The sequence below is a fragment of the Sminthopsis crassicaudata genome, chromosome 2, assembly GCF_048593235.1.
Source record: "Sminthopsis crassicaudata isolate SCR6 chromosome 2, ASM4859323v1, whole genome shotgun sequence".
Lineage (NCBI taxonomy): Eukaryota > Metazoa > Chordata > Mammalia > Dasyuromorphia > Dasyuridae > Sminthopsis > Sminthopsis crassicaudata.
This window is the reverse complement of record NC_133618.1, coordinates 349,978,448-350,003,018: the sequence shown is the minus strand read 5'-3', so window position 1 is coordinate 350,003,018 and position 24,571 is coordinate 349,978,448. Positions and strand designations below refer to the sequence as shown.

Sequence of the window (24,571 nt, the reverse complement as noted above, 5' to 3'; positions counted from 1 at the left end):
TTCTTTACAAAATGATTAGAGCTCTTTAGAAACTTTGAAATAGGCATTAAGAGAAACACAAAAAAGCAATCATGAACAATGATAATTGATTAAACATGGATAAATTGTTTATATTCTATCCCATTTAAACCCTTATATCACATTAATTCATTAATGATGATTACATTTAGGAATAATAGTTTAATCAGACAATGCCTGGGAATGGTTCTATTTTACATCCTAATGATTTTAAAGAGCAGGAAAGAGAGGGGAAGAGAAATACACTGGAGTTATGAGGCAGGATAGCAAAAGTCGGAAAAAAAAAAATTGGGAAAAAGTGTCTCCTATAATTAGGGTGTACAAATAGACATCTATACAAAGGGGATGGAGAACCAATTAAAATTTCAATTTCTCTCTAATCTGAACTAGTAAAATAAAGAATACACCTACACATATACAAAGTTGGGTAGAGAAATATATTTTATTAAACAAGAAAACAAGAGGGAAAGAAAAGAACAGGAAGATACATAGAGGAGAGGGGAGTAAAAGAAGGTATAGTCTTAAACAAAACAAACTTTAAGCATGTACAAAATGGCAAAGAATGAGAATCTGAGGAGCTGGCCATAAACTGGGAAATGGTCAAACAACTTACAGCATATAAATGTGATGGAATACTACTTTGTTGTAAGAAATACTAAAAAGAATGTTTTCTTAAAAACCTAAGAAGAGGGACTTCCGGCCAAGATGGAGGCATGGAGGCAGATAGCTGCTTGAGCTCCGTGTTTTCTCTCAGGACTTACTTCATGACAAGCCTCGGAATTAATGCTTGACCAGAAAAAAAACCCACAAATAATCATCAACAGAAGACATCCTTGAAATTCGCCAAAGAAGGTCTGTGTTTGCTCAGGGGAGGGGACAAACAGACTGGGAAAAGACTGAGGGCAAGCAGCCAGAGCAAGACAGGCAGCTCACACTGTAGACCAAAGGGGGGAGGGGTACAATCTCTTCCTTTTCTGCAAAAAGACTTTTAACCTAGTGTGGATACTCGGTCTTGGCAGCAAGCCAGGAGCAGCGGAGAGGGTATAAACACCAGAGGTGAAGAATAAAACCCCAGAAAGTTAGCATCTCCCGGAATGGCCACCCCCACCCGGAATGACTCAGCACGTTCTTAGACCCTCAGAGCCCAGACATAGCACAGCCATCACTGTCCTGTTAGTGCCTCACTGCTGTCTCCTTCAGTCTGTAGAGATAGCCCAGTAACACCATCCAGCCCCATCCCCCTCCCGAAAACAGACCAATTGTTTCTCTTGTCAATTTGTTTTCTTTGAGTCCTGTTCTGACAAAATGAATAAAAAATTTAAAAGGGCTCTAACCATTGACAGCTTCTATATGGAAAGAAAGCAGACTTCAAACTCCGAGGTGACTAAAAGAAGATTGTCTCCAGAGGAATCCCCTAATAGGGATATGATCTGCTCCTCAATACATAAGACTCGCATTGAGGAAATCAAAAAGGCTCTCACAAGAGAGCTAGAAGAGAAATGGGAAAAGGAAAGGGAAGCTTGGAAATAGAGTCTGGAGAAGTCATCCCAGGAATTTAAAGACAGAATGGATAAAGAAAACAAATTGGGGCAGCTACATGGTGCAGCGGATAGAGCACCAGCCCTGAATTCAGGAGGACATGAGTTCAAATGTAGTCCCAGACACTTAATACTTCCTAGCTGTGTGACCCTGGGCAAGTCACTTAACCCCAGCCTCAGGAAAAAAACAAACAACAAACAAATCATTGAGAAATAAAATTACTGAGTTGGAAAAAGAAAACAGCTCTCTAAAAAATGAAATAGATGAAATGGAAAAAATTCCATAGAAGAAAAAAACCCGCTTAAAAACTCAATTGGACAATTACAAAAAGATATAAAAAAAGTGAGTGAAGAAAATACATCATTGAAAATTAGACTCGAACAAGTAGAAACTCAAGGAGAAACCAAGAATTAGTCAAGCAAAACCAGAAAAACAAAACAATTGAAAAGAATGTCAAGTATCTTATTGGAAAGACAACAGACCTGGAAAACAGATCTAGAAGAGACAATTTGAGAATAAGTGGACCCCTGAAAAATATGAGGGAAAAAAGAGCCTGGACACAATTTTCCAGGAAATTATCAAAGAGAAATGGCCAGACATTTTGGAAAGAGAGGGTCAAATAGATATTGAAAAAAATTCATTGATCACCTACTGAAAGGGACCCTAAAATCAAAACGCCAAGAAATATAGTGCCAAGTTCAAAAACCATCAGATGAAGGAAAAAATATTGGAAGCTGCTAGAAAAAAGCAATTCAGATATGGAGGAGCCACAATAAGGATGACCCAGGATCTAGCAGCATCCATATTAAAAGAACGAAGGGCCTGGAATATGATATTCTGAAAGGCTAAGGAACTTGGTATGCAGCCAAGAATAACTTACCCAGAAAAAATGAGCATCCTTTTCTGGGGAAGAAGATGGACATTTAACGAAATAAATGAATTCCATCTATTCTTGATGAAAAAACCAGACCTACACAAATGTTTGATCTTCAAATACAGAACTCAAGAGATTTCTAAAAAGGTAAAAAGAAATCTTGAGAACTATACTTCTGCCAAAAAAATATGTAAAGAACATATCTACAATTTGTCTTAGAAACTAGAGGTGGAAAGGAAATTATATCATAAAAAAGTGTAAAGTGGTGGTACTACATCTCATGAAGAGGCAAAGGTAACCTATTATATCTGAGAGAAAGAAAGGAGGGAGATGAACATAGCGTGTATCAATAGACATATTCGATTTATGGTGAAACTTCTTCCACTTCATTGAAAAGTGAAAGGGAAGGAGTAAGCTAAGGGGAAGGGAATACAGAAATTGTGAAGAAAAGGGGTAAAATAAGGGGAGGATCTTTAAGGTGGGGGAGGGATCCTAAAAAGGGAGAGCTGTGAAAAGCAAGTGGTGTTCACAAGTTTAATACTGGGTAGGGGGGTAAGAGGGAAGGAAAGGGGAAAAGCATAAGCAGGGGTTAATAGGATGGCAAGCAATATAGAATTAGTCCTTCTAACCATAAATGTGAATGGGGCAAACTGCCTCATAAAGAGGAAGCAGTTAGCAGACTGGATTAAAAGTCAGAATCCTACTATATGTTGTTTACAGGAAACACACCTGAAACCGGGTGATACATTCAACTAAAAGTAAAAGGGTGGAGCAGAATCTATTATGCTTCAGGCAAAACCAAAAAAGCAGGAGTACTTCTGCCATAAAAATATGTAAAGAACATATGTATAATTTGTCCTGGAAACTAGAAGTGGAAAGGAAATTATATCATAAAAAAGAGTAAAGTGGTGATACTACATCACATGAAGAAGCAAAGGTAACCTGAGAGAAAGAAAGGAGGGGGATAAACATAGTGTGTATCAATAGACATATTCGATTTATGGTGAAACTTCCACTTCATTGAAAAGTGAGAGGGAAGGAGTAAGCTAAGGGGAAGGGAATAAAGAAATTGTGAAAAAAAAGGAGTAAAATAGGAAGAGGAACTTTAAGGTGGGGGAGGGATACTAAAAAGGGAGGGCTGTGAAAAGCAAGTGGTGTTCACAAGTTTAATATTGGGTAGGGGAGTAAGAGGGAAAGAAAGGAGAAAAGCATAAGCAGGGGTTAACAGGATGGCAAGCAATATAGAATTAGTCCTTCTAACCCTAAATGTGAATGGGGTTAACTCCTCCATAAAGAGGAAGCAGTTAGCAAACTGGATTAAAAGTCAGAATCTTACTATATGTTGTTTACAGGAAACACACCTGAAATACATTCAAAATAAAACTAAAAGGGTGGAGCAGAATCTATTATGCTTCAGGCAAAACCAAAAAAGCAGGAGTAGCCATCCTCATCTCAGATCAAGCAAAAACAAAAATTGATCTAATTAAAAGAGATAAGAAAGGGCATTATATCTTGCTAAAGGATAGCATAGATAATGAAGCAGTATCAATATTAAACATATACACACCAAGTGGTGCAGCATCTAAATTCTTAAAAGAGAAATTAAGAGAGCTGCAAAAAGACAAAAAGACAGCAAAACTATAATAGTGGGAGATCTCAACCTTGCACTCTCAGAATTAGATAAATCAAACCACAAAATAAATAAGAAAGAAGTGAAAGAGGTAAATAGAATACTAGAAAAGTATGATATGATAGATCTTTGGTGAAAACTAAATGGAGACAGAAAAGAGTACACTTTCTTCTCAGCAGTTCATGGAACCTATACAAAAACTGATCATATACTAGGACATAAAAACCTCAAAATCAAATGCAGCAAAGCAGAAATAGTAAATGCATCCTTTTCAGACTACAATGCAATGAAAATTACATTCAATAAAAAGCCAGGGGAAAATAGACCAAAAAATAATTGGAAACTAAATAATCTTATACTAAAGAATGATTGGGTAAAACAGCAAATCATAGACATAATTAATAACTTCACCCAAGAAAATTACAATAATGAGACATCATACCAAAAGGTGTGGGATACAGCCAAAGAAGTAATAAGGGGAAGTTTTATATCTCTACAGGCCTACTTGCATAAAATAGAGAAAGAGAAGGTCAATGAATTGGGCTTACAACTAAAAATGGCTAGAAAAGGAGCAAATTAAAAAACCCCAAACATGAAACTTAAAATTCTAAAAATAAAAGGTGAGATTAATAAAATTGAAAGTAAAAAAAACTACTGAATTAATTAATAAAACTAAGAGTTCGTTCTATGAAAAAACCAACAAAATAGACAAACCCTTAGTAAATCTGATTAAAAAAGGGGGAAGAGGAAAAGGAAATTGTTAGTCTTGAAAATGAAAAGGGTGAACTCACCACTAATGAAGAGGAAATTAGAACAATAGTTAGGAGCTACTTTGCTCAACTTTATGCCAGTAAATTTGATAACTTAAATGAAATAGAAGAATACCTTCAAAAATATAGCTTGCCCAGATTAACAGAGGAAGAAGTAAATAGTCTAAATAGTCCCATTTCAGAAAAAGAAATAGAACAAGCTATTAACCAACTCCCTAAGAAAAAATCCCCAGGACCAGATGGATTTACATGTGAATTCTACCAAACATTTAAAGAACAACTAACTCCAATGTGGAAAAAAAATAGAGATTGAAGTAATCCTACCAAATTCCTTTTATGACACAGACATGGTACTGATATCTAAACCAGGTAGGCTGAAAATAGAGAAAGAAAATTATAGCCCAATCTCCCTAATGAATATTGATGCTAAAATCTTAAGTAAAATATTAGCAAAAAGGCTACAGAAAATCATCGCCAGGATAATACACTATGACCAAGTGGGATTTATATCAGGAATGCAGGGCTGGTTCAATATTAGGAAAACTATTAGTATAATTGACTATATCAATAACCAAATTAACAAGAACCATATGATCATCTCAATAGATGCAGAAAAAGCATTTGATAAAATTCAACATCCATTCCTACTAAAAACACTTGAGAGTATAAGAATATATGGATTATTCCTTAAAATAATAAGGAGCATATATTTAAAACCGTCAGTAAACATCATATGTAATGGCAATAAACTGGAACCTTTCTCAGTAAGATCAGGAGTGAAACAAGGTTGCCCACTATCACCATTACTACTCAGCAATAAGAGCCAAGAAAGAGATTCAAGGAATTAGAGTAGGTAATAAGGAAATCAAACTATCATTCTTTGCGAATGACATAATGGTATACTTAGAGAACCCCAAAGACTCTGCTAAAAAGCTATTAGAAATAATTCATAACTTTAGCAAAGTTGCAGGATACAAAATAGATCCACATAAATCCTCAGCATTTTTATACATTACCAACACATCCAACAGCAAGAGATACAAAGAGAAATTCCATTCAAAATAATGGTCAATAGTATAAAATACTTAGGAATATATCTACCAAAGGAAAGTCAGGAATTATATAAGCAATATTACAAAACACTTGCCACAAAAATCAAGTGAGATTTAAATAACTGGAAAGACATTAAGTGCTCTTGGATAGGGGGAGCGAGTATAATCAAGATGACAATACTCCCTAAACTAATCTATTTATTTAGAGCTCTACCAATCAGACTCCCAAGAAACTATTTTAATGACCTAGAAAAAATAACAACAAAATTCCTATGGAAGAATAAAAGGTTGAGAATTTCAAGGGAACTAATGAAAAAAAAGTCAGAGAAAGGTGGTCTAGGTGTACCTGATCTAGAACTATATTATAAAGCAGCAGTCACCAAAACCATTTGGTATTGGCTAAGAAATAGACTAGTTGATCAGTGGAATAGGTTAGGTTCACAGGGCAAGATAGTGAATAAAAATAGTAATCTAGTGTTTGTCAAACCCAAGGATCCCAACTTTTGGGATAAGAATTCATTATTTGACAAAAACTGCTGGGAAAACTGGAAATTAATATGGCAGAAACTAGGCATGGACCCACATTTAACACCACATACTAAGATAAGATCAAAATGGGCCCAAGATTTAGGCATAAAGAACAAGATCACAAATAAATTAAGAGGAACATAGGATAGTTTACTTTTCAGACTTGTGTGGAGGAGGAAGGAATTTGTGACCAAAGGAGAATTAAAGATCATTATTGATCACAAAATAGAAAATTTTGATTATATCAAATGAAAAAGCTTTTGTACAAACAAAACTAATGCAAACAAGATTAGAAGGGAAGTAACAAATTGGGAAAACATTTTTACAGTTAAAGGTTCTGATAAAGGCCTCATCTCCAAAATATACAGAAAATTGACTCTAATTTATAAGAAATCAAGCCATTCTCCAATTGATAAATGGTCAAAGGATGTGAACAGACAATTTTCAGATGATGAAATTGAAACTATTTCCACTCATATGAAAGAGTATTCCAAATCACTATTGATCAGAGAAATGCAAATTAAGACAACTGAGATACTACTACACACCTGTCAGATTGGCTAAGATGACAGGAACAAATAATGATGAATGTTGGAGGGGATGTGAGAAAACTGGGACACTGATGCATTGTTGGTGGAGTTGTGAAAGAATCCAAACATTCTGGAGAGCAATCTGGAATTATGCCCAAAAAGTTATCAAACTGCATACCCTTTGATCCAGCAGTGCTACTACTGGGCTTATATCCCAAGGAAATACTAAAGAAGAGAAAGGGACCTGTATGTGCCAAAATGTTTGTGGCAACCCTTTTTGTAGTGGCTAGAAACTGGAAAATGAATGGATGCCCATCAACTGGAGAATGGTTGGGTAAATTATGGTATATGAATGTTATGGAATATTATTGTTCTGTAAGAAATGACCAACAGGATGAATACAGAGAGGTTTGGAGAGACTTACATCAATTGATGCTGAGTGAAATAAGTAGAACTACGAGTTCATTATACACTTCAACAACAATACTATATGAAGATGTATTCTGATGGAAGTGTATATCTTCAACATAGAGAAGAGCTAATCCAATTCTGATTGATCAATGATGGACAGAAACAGCTACACCCAAAGAAGAAACACTGGGAAATGAGTATAAATTGTTAGCATTTTTTTTGTTTTTCTCCCCAGGTTATTTTTACCTTCCGAATCCAATTCTTCTTTTGCAACAACAACAACACCAAAATTCAGTTCTGCACATATACTATAACATATTTAATATGTATGGGAATGCCTGCCATCAAGGGGAGGGGGTGGAGGGAAGGAGGGGAAAATTTCGGAACAGAAGGGAGTACAAGAGATACTGTAAAAAATTACCTATGCATATGTATGGTTAAATAAAAAGTTATAATTAAAAATTAATAATAATAATAATAATTAAGTTTTTTTAAAAAAAAAAAAAACCTAAGAAGATACAAAACCAATGCCAAATGAAGTGAACAGAAACTGGAGAATGATTTATACAACGATAGCAATATGGCAAAGGCAAATAGCCCTGGAAGAATTAGGAGTGAGCAACCATAATTCTAGCAGACTTATGATGAAACATGCTATCCTAGAATAAGATATAGAACTTGAATGAAGCACGAGACAAATTTTTTTTACTCATCTTTGTTTGTAAAAGGGTTTATTCGTCTTAATTTGTAAAGTAGGGAAGGGAGATGTTTGAGGCTGAAGGATGAGAAGTCAGATTTTTGCTGTTTGAAAAAAATGAAATAGGTTTTTCTAAATCATAAAAGTTATAAATGACTATGCATTTTCTCCTTAATTTAGCTTTGTGATACAGGATACAAAAACAAATGTTTAACTTGGGATTAGGAAGAATGAGGTATCTATACTCCTTATAGAATGACAAAGCATTAAGTATTGATAACAACATAAATATGCTAAATATAGGATTTGCCAATCAAAGCAAGAAAAAGTCTTTGATATCAAGATGCTTACATTCTAAAGGAGAAGACAACACATAAAGGGAAACTGGAAAGGAAGGGAAGGAGGTATTACATGATACTAACATGACAGAAGATATCCATTTATTGCCGTAGAGACCTGGAACTAAATCATTTAAGGTCAAAGCTTGCCTGAAGACTGGAAATTTTCAACAATGAAGGATCTGGAATAGGAGATAGCTTTTATCTTCTATCAAGAAACATTACTGGCTTATTGCAAGACATTTAGCCGTCAAACCATACATATTTATCAAGCAACTTCTATGCACCAGACCACTGAGGATGAAGACAATTTTATTAGGAAGATATTAAATAGAGACAATCCTATCTTCATGGAGCTTGCATTGTGTTATGCTACATGTGACATGCGTGCACATAACATGTGCATATATGAAATGATTACAAAACATACAATAAATACTAGAAGATAGTAGTAATTGGTGGTGCGTAGCTACATTTTGAAAGAAGTCAGGGATACTAAGATGCAGAGGTAAAAAAAAGTGCACTTCAGACATGGAAAACAGCAAGCATAAGGTCATGGGAATATGCCTTTTCTACAACCATACCTTTTTCAAAAGTCAAAATCCTCATATTATATAGTACAGGAGATAAAAGTCTCCTGAGTAAGGACAATTACACAAAAGTTTCAAAAAATTTTCAAAATAAAATGTTGTCTCTAATTTTAAAAAATAATTCTTTGCAGATGTATTCATCTAAAAGAACCATAAACTACATGCACTGTTCGGATGCCAATTGTCTGGACCTACTCACAGGAGGACTTTGGTACCAGCCTGAGTCCTGATTCTTGGGTGAGGAGTGATGAGGCAGAACTCATAAAGATGGTCATAAAGGATTCTTTTTTTTTTTTTTTTTTTTTTCCAAAAATCCTCAGTCTTATATATCCTATGTTTACATGCTACACTTACATATGCAGGACCACATAAACAACTTGCTACTGTGTACAAATGTCTCCTTGCCACTTTAGTATAATTCTGCAACAACATAAATTGTCATGTCCTCTGAATTCTCAGGAACGCTGAGATCTCCCTGGGGAGGATGGGGAGCCAAACCAGACACGTCAGCAGGGTTCCTTTTACTGGACTAAAGGGTTTTATACCTCACTCAAGGTTCCCCACTATCTGTGGCCCTGTACAATGCACTAAAACCTTGATTACTGAGAATTCATTTTTTTGAAATGCTCGATTAATTTTTTTCTGAACTCTACGTTGAGAGAAAATAGGGAAATATAAATATAGCAGGAATTTATTCAAAAGGCTAATCTTTAAAAAAGCCTGAGGTCAAGACAAATACAATTTCTTTTTCCTTTTACAGCCATATTTCCTATTTATAGTCATACAATGAAAAAATTCTAAATGAAAAATGATGCATTGAGAGAGATAAAATCATTCACATAAGATGCAATTACATTTAGTATACTACATTCTATAAGATAAAAAAAGTAGTCATACATATTAGAATAATCTCTAACAAGATTTTAAGACTTTAATTAACCAGAAACTTAACTACAATAATCTACTTCAAGTAATCAAGGTTTTCTATTGTCTCGTAACAGTAAGGATAACTGCTAAACATAATTGAAATATTTTTGATCCTCAAATACAAACCTCCTGATGAGACCTACCATGAATCGATGGGTGAGGTATAAGGGAGTAGAACCAGATTGGAATGGCTTTTGCTGGGGAGATGGCATTGGGCCATCATAATTTGGCCTTTGCGAAACTGTAAGTGGCAGAGCATGAATGCTTTCATCTTTTTCTTCTTTTTCTCCATGAGTATGTTTTCCTGTCAATGCAATCTCTAAAACAGAAAATATTGTAATCAGAGAATCATAAATACCAAGAAAACAAAGAGCACAAGCTAAGAAGTTGTTGTGAAAATAAAGACCAATCTCTGATTATCTCATACAAATTGTGAAAAATCTAACTTGCCAATCAGCCAGCCAGGAGATAGTCTCTTGGTAATAGTATCTCTCTGACCATAGAACACTGGACATTTATACACCAGTCAAAATAGAAAAGGGATTATCTTGCAAAAGGACTCACTATGCCAATGGAGCACCTGGTGATTGCTAAAGCAAAAGTTAAAAAGAATCAATTGCATAGGCAAAAGCAGTCCTATATAATCTCTGGCTCTCTTAATGAAATACATTTGTTAATATGAAACTAAATTTAACTCTATAATTTACTAACCTAAAGACAGATGAAATCATTTTTCTTGTATTGCTACCCATCTGGAAACCAAACTACATACAACAAGGAATTTTCTAAGATTTATTTTTAAAATGTAGCCTATATATATAGTAACTCTACTTGTGGAATTTCACTTTGAATATTCAAACATGTATTTTTTTTAGGCTGCAAAAATAATAGAATCATAGAACTGTTGATAAACTAGTACAATCTACAATGCAATTCTATAAAATTCCTAAAAGGCAATTGTCTTCCAATTATTTACAAAAAATGTGACCAGTGATTCATAAAAATTCATTGTATTTTTGAACAGTTCTAAATGTTGAAAGTTCTTCCTTACATTGAAGAAAAATCTGTTTTCTTAAATTTCCATCTGTTGGAACTAACTCTATCCTTTGGAGAACACAAAATAAATTTTGTCCCTTGTTCCAATCTCTGTCACTATGTTAAGCTAAATTTATCAAATCAAACAAAGAGTTCTAAAATGTTAAGAATGGAAGGGACCATGGAAATAATCTTATTCATCAAATTCATTTTGGTGACAGTTGGATTCAAGGCCAAGCCACTTATTGTGGGAATTTAAAGAAATCACAGACTCATTAAGCCTGTAAAATGGGGGTAATACTAGTAATGAAAATGCTTTTTAAGTCCCAAAATTAAACATTTAATTTCATGGATGAGAAAAATAAAAACTCCAAAGGTGAAAAGACTTATTACAAAAAGTCCCTTGTTGCTTTATCTGACCTTCGCATTGCAGGCTCACTACCCTTATCACTATGCTCTGAAATTTTGTCAGTCAATGTCTTTCAAAAACAGTGCCCAATAATTAATCATATATTTATTATTTTTATATTATATTATATTCATTATATGTTATTAATTCCATTTAGGGAATTACTCAATACTTCATGCTGTAGTATTTCAACTAGAGTACTAGTTGTACCAGGAAGTATAACTTAGTAAGTCAACAACTAGAGTACTAGTAAGATGTAAGAATGATAAGGAATATAACATGAAAAGGTCTGTACAAAATAATACAAAATTTTTTAAAAATCAAAAAGGACAATTAACATTCCACAGCAATTTAATTTTTTTCAAGTATACACTTGTAAATATGTGTATAACTTTGTTGTTGTTTTGCTGTTGTAAATCTGATTTCATTGGTGTATATATAGAGAATTATCAAGGAAGAAAATAACTTTTAACATAGGTGAGAAATTGTTGCAACTTGGAATCTTCCTGAGTGAGGTGGGGTACTAAGAGCTTAAGGACCACAGAATCAGCGTGTCAGAGGTTGATTTGAAGCCAAGTTTCCTTGACACTAATACCACCAATTCTTTTACTACACCACTCTACCTCTCCCATATATAATACCAGTAGAGAAGAGATTTAGAATGAATTATCTACAAGTTGATATCCTTACTTGTTTAACTATATTTTGAAATAGGAAAAAGTTTGTGGTTTAATATATAATAGGTTCTTTTTTTCTATAAAGCTATATGAATTTATGAGGGAGCTAATTCAGTCCATTAATTTCACTGGTATGGGGATCTCCTGATGGAAACTCCTTCCACCAATGAAAATCAACAAATAATTCATAACTTTCAATCTTAAAGCATTTCAATGATATTGAGAACTTAAATGAATTGTCCACAGTACCAACATATAACAGAGGAAGAACTTAAATCCAGACCTATCTATATGACTCCAAGATGGTGCTCTATCCTCTACATTTCTTTGATTTAGAGAAACCTTTTTGGCAACTACTATCACACTTTAACTTGTATTGAACCTACCATAAAGAAAGCCCCCCTAACATTTTCACATAAATTTCATAAAGCCAAATAGACCCCAAACTATACCAACAAAGACTTGTAAAAAAATTTTTTTAATGCTGTATGTACTAAAGTTATTCTTATGAAATGTAGTACATTATTCTAACTAGCTGAAAATAGATTCCATCATTTAACACATGACATTCCCTGCTTTTTATACTGTCATACACAAATAAGAAAATAGATATTCATTCAAGTCTTCATATAAATGAAAAATAGGACAGATCCCTATTTCCTGCCTCTACAGACCTCTCTAAAAACTGGATAAAAAAAAATTTGACTGCCAGTACTGTAATTGATATTCTTTATATCTGGCAAATCATTAGTTATGAATATAATTATAATATCACATCTTTTGACATTTCTCCATCTTGTCTACAAGGACATCAAAGCAGACTGTCCAATGCTATCCTGAAATTGATAGGCACTGTCTCTGATACATTCTTGATCTGACATTAAGAAATTTTCATGAATTTCTTAATATTTCAACTGAAAATTAAAATAATTTATCAGCCACCCAGCCTATCATATATACATTGTTAGACTCTTACCAGTTGAATTGTCATCATCTTCTAGGATGTGATTTCTGTGTCTAGAATAACCTGAAGCCAACATAAGATCATCTTCATCATCTTCATAATTTGTTCTTCCTTTTGGAGTTAATTGGAACTCCGTATTTTTATTTAAAAAATCATCACTGTCATCATTGTCACTATCATCATCTCCATCAAAAAGATCAGTGTAAACTTTGTTTCTCATGCCAGAAACCTTGAAAGAAAATTAGTTAATCTCAGGAATTGTTTAGGGAAAGTTAATTAAACAGAAGTTAATTAATAATCAGTTGAAATATATCTGTTCCCTTCTACAATACTAGTTGTCTATACCATGGCTTTTTAAATTTTTCACTCCAACTCCTTTTCACCTGAGAAATATTTATGTGATCCAAGTATACGGGTATATAAAACATAGAAATCAAACGTTTACTGATAATATATCACAATTTTTCAATCCCTACCTTTAATTACAAGACCTCTTATGGGACCACAAGCCACAATTCATTAGGCCATCAAAAATTACTGCCTTATATGATAAATTATCTTTTGTGTACATAAATATTTCTCAAATTAGATAGCAAGTTCCTTTAGGGTTAGGGCATGAACTCTGTTTTTATTTCCCACAGTACACTATACATAGTAAGCATGATATAAACATTTAACTGATATTTTTTAAAAGAAATGTGTTACAAACTGTACACTATGGACTATTGTCATGGCAGATAAAAATAAGATACTTTTGAATTGGGATTCTATCATAAGAATTAATCACTGATTATGTCTTTCAAGTATCACCACAAGATCATTCTATGAAAATGTAAGATTATAAAATTCAAACAACTGTTGAAATTAAAAACATTTTCATTTACTTATTCATTCTAATAATATTGGTAGAAAGTCAAGTAAAGGACCACAACTGACAAATGAGGTATAAGCAGAGGCCTAATTTACAAATTTGTCAAATGTTTTTCCTTAGAATTTATATTAACCATATTTTAGGTATAATATGCATGCGTGATCACCATTAAAGAATCAAATTTCTATAGTATTACTTTACTATTTGACTTTGTTCCATTTGTATCACAAACATTCTCCAGGAGCCCCAAGTTTCCTTCAGCATCTGTATATGCTATTTGTCTTGAAGTAGGATGCCACGCTAGACCACAAATTGTATAACCTTTCTCATGTTTCACCCTGAAAAAAAGAAAATAGAACTTGAATTTAAAACGTAATACAGAAATTTTAAAGAAATCTTTCAGTAAATTCCAGTGAATTTTTCAAAACCAAAGAAAACTATAATAAACAATGTATATTCAACTCTACCTTTCCATGCAGTCTCTGGTTTCCACATTCCAAACTACAATATAACCATTTAGACTCCCTGCTGCCAAATATTTTTCACAAGGAGACCAGGTCACTACATTGAGGGGCTATCAAGAAAAATGGATAATAAAACAAAGCCAATTTTAGTTAAGCTGGAATTGTATATAAATTCTGATTTAGTAATAGCTAACACAGTGGATAATGCTGGAGTAGGAGTCAAGAAAAATCTATATTCATATCCTGTATATCTGCAAGCTGTACAAACACGGTCACGTCATTTAACCTCTCTGCTTTAGAATTCTCATCTTTAAAATGAAATTAATAACAGCACTCACCTGATAGAGTTATTGTGTAAAATGATAACATATATAGAGCACTTGGCAAGCCTTAAAAGTACTATATAAATGTTAGCTGTTATTATTCTTTAAATGTCATTATCCTAGGTTTCAGAAAATTCTAACTAGACTTTATTACACAAAGGGATACAGTAGAAATACAATAAACATTCAATTATTCTTTGAAATGCTGAACCAAACAATTTTTTTTAGGTTTTTTAGTTTGCTCACCTCATGCTGCAACTATTAACTGAATTTTTTCTAGTTTCCTCAAAACTATCCATTTTATCATTTCTTATAATTATTCATTATTTATTAAGTGCCAACCATGTGCATTGAAAAAAAAGAAAAAGATAGTTCTTCCCCTCAAGAAGCTTACAATGCAAGCTAAATACAAGATACATAGGAAATGATTAAAAGAGGGAAGACATTTGAATTTAAAAGGGCTTGGAGAAGATTTCCTAAATGAGATAAAATTTTACTTGGGACTTAAAAGGAAATCTTGGAAGGCCAGCAGTCCTAGTACAGGTGGGAAAGTACTCTAGGAATGGGAATAGCCAAAGAGAATGTCCAGTGAAGAATGATGGAGTGTCTTGTTTGTGGAATAGCTAGGAAGCCAATATCACTGGAACTAAAAATATGTGTAATGAATAAGGTATAAGTAGACTGGAAAGGTAAGAAGAGGCTAGGTTAAAAAGGAATTTGATAGTCAAATAGGGAATTTTTTATTTTTTCCTGAAGGTAACAGGAAACCACTGAAATTTACTTGATGTGTATATGGAGAAGGGAGGTAAAAGGTAGGGGATAAAATGCATTTCAGGAAAATAAATGAATAGAGGATTGGAGTGAAGCAGACTTACCAGCAGGCTACTATAATAGTCTAGTTGTAAGGTGATGAGAGATTGCATTAGAGTGGTAACAGTATCAAAAAGAGAGAAGACGATATATTTGAGAAAAGTGGCAAAAGTGCTATCAACAGATCTCAGAAACAGATTGGATATGTAGAATGAGAGAAGTCAAGAATCCAGGAGTTATATAATAATATTCTATTAATTCAAATACCATAATCTTTTTTAAACTATACCCCAGTAAAAGTCTAGAATTTTTGGCAACTACAAAAAGACCTACTATAACCATTTTTGGTACCATTTTTGATCTCTCTTTGCAGAATTCTGGTCATTGGAATTGCTAGGTCAAAGGGATTCACAAAGCTTTGTTATTTTGGGGGCATGGTCCCAAACTCCTTTCCAGAATGGCTGGCAATTCCTAGAAACAGAATTACCTATATTCAATCCTGGTATCAGGCTAAACTCAAGTATTTCCTAATTCTGAGACCGTAGGTAAGTTATGCTCTAAATCTCCATTTGCCTCAGTTTCCTCCACTATAAAATAGGAATAATTGTTGAATTATTTCAATCATGTCCAAATCTCCATGACCCTATTTGGGGTTTTCCTGGTGAAGACACTGAAATGGTACCATTTCCTTCTCTAGCTCATTTTACAGATGAGGAAACAAGATTAAGTGATTTGCCCAGGGTAACACAGCTAGTGAGTATTTGAGGCTGGATTTGTATTCAAGTCTTCCTAATTCCAGGACTGGTACTCTAACCACTTTGCAACCTAGCTGCCCAGAGTTAATAATAGCACCTGCCTTCTAGACTTGCTATGAGAATCAAATTAAACATTTGTAAAGGACATAGCACAATGCCTAGAAAAAAGGAAGTGTTTTACTTCCTTTCTTCCAATTTATATACATATTTTTTCAATTACCTATTTCCCCTTCTTTTTTTGAGGGGGAGAGAGGTTTAAGTGACTTGTTCACAGTCACACAGCTAGTATGTGTTTTAGGCCACATTTGAACTCAAGTCTTCCGGGCTAATGCTCTATATCCATTGGCCACTTAGTTGCTCCAACTAATATTTAATATTTATTAAATCTCTCTCTACACACATACACTTACACACAAGTTTCTGTTTATGGTCAGATAGTGGGATTTCAGCAAGAAATCTTTCTCACTCAAAATCTACCTTTTCTCATTAATTGTAACCTTCATAGAAATATCAAAGATTAGGGGAGAAAAAGAGGGGAAAGCAGGCCTTTACAGATAATTTTTTCTTTTTTTTCTATTAAAATATATTTGTTTATTTTAAATTTATGGACTATGGTCTCAGACACTTAACACTTCCTAGCTGTGTGACCCTGGGCAAGTCACTTAACCCCAGCCTCAGAAAAAAAATAATAAATAAATGAATGAATTTATGGACTAAAACAAGCATTTCCATAATATAGTGAAATAAGAGATAATTTTGCAAACACTGTAAACTTAATACATACAACTTGCTATTCCTTTTAAATATATAATAAAGTTGGCATGTAAACTTATTTTTCCCCTTTTTAAAAAATATTCCTGTACCTGTCAAAATGAAACATTAAACAAATTCCTAATGGAATCAAATTCACCTTTTGCTTTGTCCATGACCATTTGTTGGCAATTAACACAATTCAGAGGGTTATATTACAATTCATAGAAGCATGGGACTTTGTAGTAGGTCATCTTAATGTCACCTACTTCAAACTCCTCATTTTCTTTTATTTTTTTCAAAATATATGCATAGTTTTCAACATTAACTCTTGCAAAACATTTTTTCCCAAATTGTTTCTCCCTCTCTTCTCCTTACACCCTTCCTTAGACAGCATGTAATCCAATATATGTTAAACATGTGCAATTTTTCTATACATATTTCCACAATTATGCTGCACAAGGAAAATCAGATCAAAAAAGAAAATAAGAAAACAAAAAGCATGCAAATAAAAACAAACAAACAAAAAAAAGTGAAAATATTATTTTGGATGCATATCCAGTGTCCACAGTGCTCTTTCTGGATGCATATGGCTCTTCCATCACAAGTCTATTGGAATTGGCTACAAATAATTTTCTAAAGCAAATGTTAACTACATTAGATTTGTTTGTGCAAAAACTTAAATTGTATAAAATCAAAATTGTTCATTTTACCTTGTGTAGTCTCTCTATTGCTTGTTTAGTCTTTCCCTATTCAACAGATCTAAAAAGCAATTTCTTCTTTGTTCCTTTAATTTGTGATGTTACTTTTTCAATTCAGATTAACTTGGTATATCCTGTGAGTATTGGACTAAACCTAACTTTTATTATACTGCTATGAAGCTTTCCCAGAAATTTTTTGTCACATAGTGAGTCTTTCTTATATAAGACAGAGATTTTTGAGTTAATCAAACATTATGCTACTGTTTATTTTCTTTTGTATGCTGTGTACTAATCTGTTCAACTGATTCATCTCTTTTTTTAAACTAGAACCAAAACTGTTTTGATGCTTATTGCTTTATACTACAGCTAAAAATCTGGTACTGATAGAACCTTTTCCTTTCCACTTTTTACATTATGATTTTTGAACTTTTATTCTTTGGTATGAATTTCATTATTATTCTTTCTAGAAATAAAAAATTTTTATGATAGTACAATGGATATATCATTGAATATTTAAACTAACTTGCCATTTTTATTATATTGACTCAATCAACCCTTAAGCAAAGAATGTTTCTCTAATTCTTTAGTTATGTCTTCCTGATGGGTTTTTGTTCATGCCATACAAGAATACTGATTATTTACATGGACTTATATTCTGCAGTCCTGCCAAATTTAGTAATTATTTGAATTAATTTTTGATGAATTTTTAAGGGTTTTCTAAATATATCATCTGCAAAAATTAATAATTGTTTTCTTTTGCTAATGACTATTACCATAATTTTTCTTTGATGATTATGGCTAGCATTTCTACCATTATATTAAATAACATAGTAATATTATAAATAAGTAATATAACAGGCTTCTCTGACTGACCCTTGATCTTACTGGAAAGGCCTCGAGTTTTCTATTACATAGAATGTTTGCTTGGTTAATTTGCTTATCTCTGCTTTGTAGGATTAAAAGAAATGAATACTGGATTTTATCAAAAGATGTTTCAGCACATACTGATATCATATGATTTTTAAAATATTTATATTATTAATATGATTTATTATATTTATGTTCTTCTTCATGCCTAAATTAACTATATATTCCTACCAGAAACCCAATCAGACCAATATAAATTTTCTAATATATTGTTAAAGTCTGCTTGCTAATATTTTATGTAAAATTTTTCAATAGAGCCAGCTAAACGGTACAGTGGATAGAGCACCAGCCCTGAAGTCAGAAGGACCTGAGTTCAAATTTGACACTTAACACAACCTAGCTGTGTGATTCTAGGCAAGTCACTTAACCCCAATTGCCCCATCAAAAAAAAAAATTTTTTTCCCCAATATTCATTAAGGATGTTGGTTTATAGTTTCTTTTTTCTGCTCTATCTCTCCTTGGTTTAGGCATCAAAATCATATTACTGTGATAGAAAGTAAAAGGCTACCATCTTTTCTTATTATTACAAATGTTTTACATAAAATTAGACTTGTTCTTTAATGTTTAATAATATTCACTTAGAAATCCATCAGGTCCTGTAATTTATTTCTTTGGAATTTTATTTTTGTTTTTTTCAATTTCTAATTCTGATACTGAGTTATTTAAATAATGAATTTCTTTTGAAAATCTGGGAATTTTATATTATCATAAATAACCACCCATTCTTCTAAATTGTCATAAAAACTAGGCAAAATCATTTCTGATAATTTCCTCTATTTTCTCATCAATTATTATAAATTCTTTTTTTAATATGAATTATTTGGTTTTTCTTTTTTTTTTTAAAAAAAGTTGATAGTTAACTATTAGATATTCTTTTTAACCTTTATTTAGCTTTGCTTTGTTACTAAGTTTCACTGAAAAGAATATACTGGGAAATGACTAGTGTTTTTTTTAAAAAGTATCTATTTTTAAATGAAAACTGCATTTTAGCATGGTATATGTACTTTTAAATATATTACAACATTGTGCTATGCGATCTATGATTACTGTATAATAATCATAACTACAAAAGATTAGGCAAGAAAAACACATTATGGAAGCAACAGAAAGACAACTGAGTTTATCCTCTTAAGTTAGGCAAAATAAATATTAACCATTCTCTCTCTCTTAAAACAGTATGCAACAAAACCTACCAAAGTGATGAAATTATCTGAAAGATCCAATTCATTTCTCCAAGTTTCTCTTCTGTATAGTTTGATAGTGTTTCCTACTGGAATTGCCAATAACTATTAGGAAGACAAATATTTTAAATCCAGTTAAACAACTTTGGGCTTAGTTTAATTTAGGAAGAAAAAGAAAATTAAAGTTTTAATGTAATGTCATTGAAGCATTAAATATATTGAGGAAAAAAAAGCTATTTCTTATTAACTAAACATTTTTAATATAATACTACGAAGAGTTTATCCTATTCTCCTCAACTTATTACTTTGGTATATGATACTATTACTTAAAAATTGCAACTACTATTTAAAAATGGATATCCAAATACTAGGTATGTGGAAGTTGTATAATTTGTCTCTTTTGAAGAGGATTAGCTGTGAGAAGGAAATGTAGGGATGGAAGTGCCAAAGAAGACAATTAGTCATCTTCAAAAAAATCCTAGAATTATTTCAACATTTTGAAAGTAGTTTTTGCTTTTTAAATCTTACCAGAAAAATTTCTTTACACATTTCCAATAGTGAACATACTGACGGTGAATAATATGAAATTCTAATGCTAATTCTAAAATCCAAAACAAAAATTTACATAAACAGCACATCAACTTTTATCATTCCAATGTGACAAAAAAATTTATTTAGGGAACAAAAAGTTTTTTTTTTTTTTTTTAAGAAAAGAGGAATAAAAATTGTGGATTTTTTTTAAAGATGTAGAATGTATAACTCTTAAAGTGCCATTTTAAATCTTAAACACTCCAATAGAAAAAAGGTCTTAAATTATTTCCATATTAACTTTAATTTAGAATCTGAAGTTTCTGAGTATATTGAAGGTCTCACAATTAAAAGTTGATAGATTTGAGCAAAAAATTTAAAGGTTAAAATGCTTGAAAGTTTTACTTACCTTCCCACTTTTTGGCTGCCAAGCAAGTCTGCATATCGATTTTGCATTAACCACATCATTACATTTTTGTAGCAATGGCCAACTGATAGCACATGTCTGATTTTTAAAATTAAAAAATTATTTCCCTTTGTGAAAATCTCAGAAAATTATACAGATTTCAAATATACAGGTTTTAAAGGAATATAATATTAGCTTTTCAGTTAATATTTTATTTTTAAATAATCAAAACTTCTCACAAAATGAAAAAGCAGCAAATCTGTTTTATTTATATTCAAGTTAAATTTTTAAAATTTATAAATGTAAAACGTTTAATATTCTGAGTACTTTCGAAAGCAGATAGGGTATAAATTTTAAATTGTTGTTATTACAAACCAATAATGTATATGCTACAAATGCACTCATTCATTCCACAAGTATTTGTTGTTTATATTCTATTGGGGAAATACAAATATACCTATAAATGTAAGTACCTTGAGAAATGACACTTGTTTTATTTTTAACCTTGTACTCCCTGTGCTTAGTGCAATTCCTGGTACATGACAGGCATTTAATACATGCTAGTTAATTCATTTATAGGAAAATATAAAGTAGAAAAATGTAATTAAGCACTAGGTTGGGCTATGAAGGAAAATGAAAATCAAGAAAGGCCTCATGAAGAAGGTCTGAAACTTGAAGAAAAATTAGGGATTCTAAGAGACAGGAGGAGACAATGTTTCAAACAGGAAGGACAGAGATGGATTATTATGTAAGAAAAACAAACAATTTATTTAGGCAGGACATTAGTGTGTGTCCAGATACAAGTAACATTCAAGACAGTTGAAAAAGTAAGTGGGACCAGAATTTGAAAGACTTTAAATAACTAGAAGGGTTTATATTTTATCCTTGAGGAAATAAGAAGTCTCTGGAGGTTTTATAAACATAATGCCAGGTCTTTATAGCTTATTTGTATGTCTCTTTGACCCATATAACATACAAATGTGTAAACTGACAAAAAGTCCATCTAATGTCACTCAAAGATGAGGAGAAAAGACAAAAAGTTATTCACCCAAGCAATTGTTAGGCTATTCAGATTAATGATATTATGCAATATAATAAACAGTATATATCTAGGCTAATCAGGAAATACACACAAATATTTAAATTGAAATGGCTGAGTTTACCTGATCTGAAATTTGCCATACTTTAACTGAACCATCACAACTCGCAGATGCCTAAATGGGTAAACAAAAGTTAAAGATATATTTCTATTCATAAACCTCATCCAAGTGATAAAAGAAATATCAAATTATCAAATGTATCAAGCTTTTATCAAATCAAGTTTCTCAAATTGCATATATAAGTTCTATTTCAATTATTCTCCTATAAATCTAAAACACACACATTTATAGTGGGAAATAAAGGAAAACGATTAAAAAAACTACCAAAAAGATGTCCTTCGGATCAAAGGAAACGCTTAACACAGGAGCATCATGTCCTCGAAATGATTTCTGTTGACTACTATCCATCACATCCACAACCTTCACCATAAAATCACTGAAATAATGAAATATGTGAATAAAATTTTAAAATGGAAAACGTTTTTAAAAACCATGATTCAAATGTAAAATAGTTTAGCAACATCTGATTTTGACTTTATCTAACTTAAATTTCTGCTCACAAATGTAATCTGAAATTGCATTTCTAAAATCCTAATAATTTAATAAATATATGCACTGACTTTAAGCTTTTCTATATTTTCTACACTTCCAGTTTAAATATTGTTTTAAACTTCCTAGCTATCACTCAAGCTGCAACCTTGTTTAGCCTTTACCAAAAGCATTTTTAATGATTTTACATCAAAAAGTCACCCTTTGTTCCCTTATTTTTCAATTAAAAACATACTGAGAATCACTTATGAATATGCTAAAATTCAGTATAAAGTTACAAATAATTCCTGCCTTCAAGGAGTTTACAATCCTAAAATTATTTTTGAAATCCAGAATTTCATGACATACTAACAGATTATAACAAGACCAAGTAAGTCAAAATCGTAGTATCATAAATCTAGAGGAGGAAAGTGAGGCCACCTAAGTAAATCCTTCACTTCATAAATGAGGAAAAAGTTTAAATAACTTGCTCTGAGTTATCTCACAGGATCAGACATAGAATTTCCAAATCCTCTGATTCAGATGTCTGTCTTTTTTTTTTTTTTTTTTGCTGTCTGTCTTTTTGGGAACAATACTAAGTTTTCAATTATTTAGAATTTAATTTTGTTTTAATGATTTTTTTTTTTCATTTACATTGTGATAGTTGTATATACTGCTTTCCTGATTCTACTTACTTCACTCTATAGTGGTTTATACAAATCTTCCCTTTCTCTAAACATCTGAAGCATTTCATACTCTACATTAGTATTTCTATACTAATTCTAATTCTATACTAATTACTAATAATATACTAATTCTATTCACATATTCTAGTTTTTTTAGGTTTTCCCACTTGGACAACCACTTTTGTTTTGCTAACACAAAAACTAATTCTACAAGTATTTTGACAAATATTGTTTCTCTTATATATCACTGACATGTTTGGAGTTTATGCTCAGTGTGGACTACCAACTTGCTTTTCTTGCCTAATTAGGTCAAACTAAAATCCAAAATAACTGAACTAGTACAAATATAATACATACTGTCCCTGTCCTTCTACATTCACTCCAACACTAACTGTTCACAACTTGTGTCAAAATCATTTTGTACTACATGGTTAGCTTTTTCAATATCAAATATTACCCGGATCCAGCAGCAATTTTGGTACCATCTCTATTAAAGACCACATGGTTTGCATTTGTAGTGAATCGAGTCAATATGCCATCTGGAACTCCGTTAGGGAATGTATGAACTTGAATAGTATTATTAGATACTGAGGTAACCAATTTTCCTTTCTAAAAAAAAATACAGAGAAGAATTTATTAATTACAAAATTGAAAATGAAAAATTGACCTGAAAAATCTACCTTCAGAATTTTAAAGAATTATCAAATCTACTAAATATCAATTGAATAGCCTTTGGAATACATGATAGTTTGTAAAACATACTCTGAAAATGTTTCCATTTCTCTAATATTGATAAATCATTAGCTTAATTATATACCAAAGGACATTAGGAAATACTTGAAAGATATATATAGTATATAAAAATACTTATAAGTGACATTTAAAAATTTTATTTCTCATTCTTCATCCCAACATTTAAGAAAAGCAGGGATATGATAAAAATCATCTTAAAAGGGAAAAAAATGCCTTTGTCTTTTATTATTTTAATTTGCTTGATTCTTATACAAGAAATATTATTTAATGTTTAAGAATTATATATAATCTTTATTTCTTTGCAAGAGATGTGAAGTTATAAGTGGAAAATATAGAATATTAGTATTAGACTTGATGCTTTGGTTGATTTTGCTAAATTGTTTTTCTTTAACAAAATAAAGGATACAGGGGAAAGGAAGGGGAAATATTCAGAAATGAAGGCAATATAGAAACAAAAAATCAACAGAAAAGTTTGAAAATTGACTCAAAAATTGACTTTTCCCCCCACTCCTTGATATTTTTCTTTTTTAAGAGTAGAGAAAAGATTACATATGCTTCTGAAAGAGCAAAAATATGAGATTCAGATTACTCAGCCAGTATCATTTAACTAAAAAAAACATCATTTTTAATACCTTTAAAGCACATGAATAAGCCCTTTCTCCAACATTAATAGATTTAGGATCATCATCATTCAGGTCTTTCCAAATTCTCACATCTCCATCACTTCCACAAGTTACAATACAACTGTTTAAAAAACAAACAAAAAAAACAACCTACATATATATATACATATATATAT

At 31.9% G+C, this 24,571-nt stretch overlaps 1 protein-coding gene across 5 annotated transcripts in view; it reads right to left on the bottom strand.

The window, feature by feature from the left end:
- WDHD1 (WD repeat and HMG-box DNA binding protein 1) overlaps positions 1–24,571 on the bottom strand; it is a 115,823-nt gene that overhangs the window by 72,044 nt on the left and 19,208 nt on the right. For all 5 annotated transcript variants that reach the window (XM_074290756.1, XM_074290754.1, XM_074290753.1 and 2 more), the window contains 10 exons: positions 24,405–24,516; positions 23,477–23,628; positions 22,130–22,241; positions 21,869–21,919; positions 20,709–20,804; positions 19,784–19,876; positions 14,328–14,434; positions 14,057–14,198; positions 13,002–13,218; positions 10,048–10,223 (listed from right to left, as the gene is read on the bottom strand). In XM_074290756.1, coding sequence (XP_074146857.1) covers positions 10,048–10,223; positions 13,002–13,218; positions 14,057–14,198; positions 14,328–14,434; positions 19,784–19,876; positions 20,709–20,804; positions 21,869–21,919; positions 22,130–22,234 — 987 coding nt within the window. In that variant the 5' untranslated portion in view covers positions 22,235–22,241; positions 23,477–23,628; positions 24,405–24,516. The remainder of the gene's footprint in view (positions 1–10,047; positions 10,224–13,001; positions 13,219–14,056; positions 14,199–14,327; positions 14,435–19,783; positions 19,877–20,708; positions 20,805–21,868; positions 21,920–22,129; positions 22,242–23,476; positions 23,629–24,404; positions 24,517–24,571) is intronic.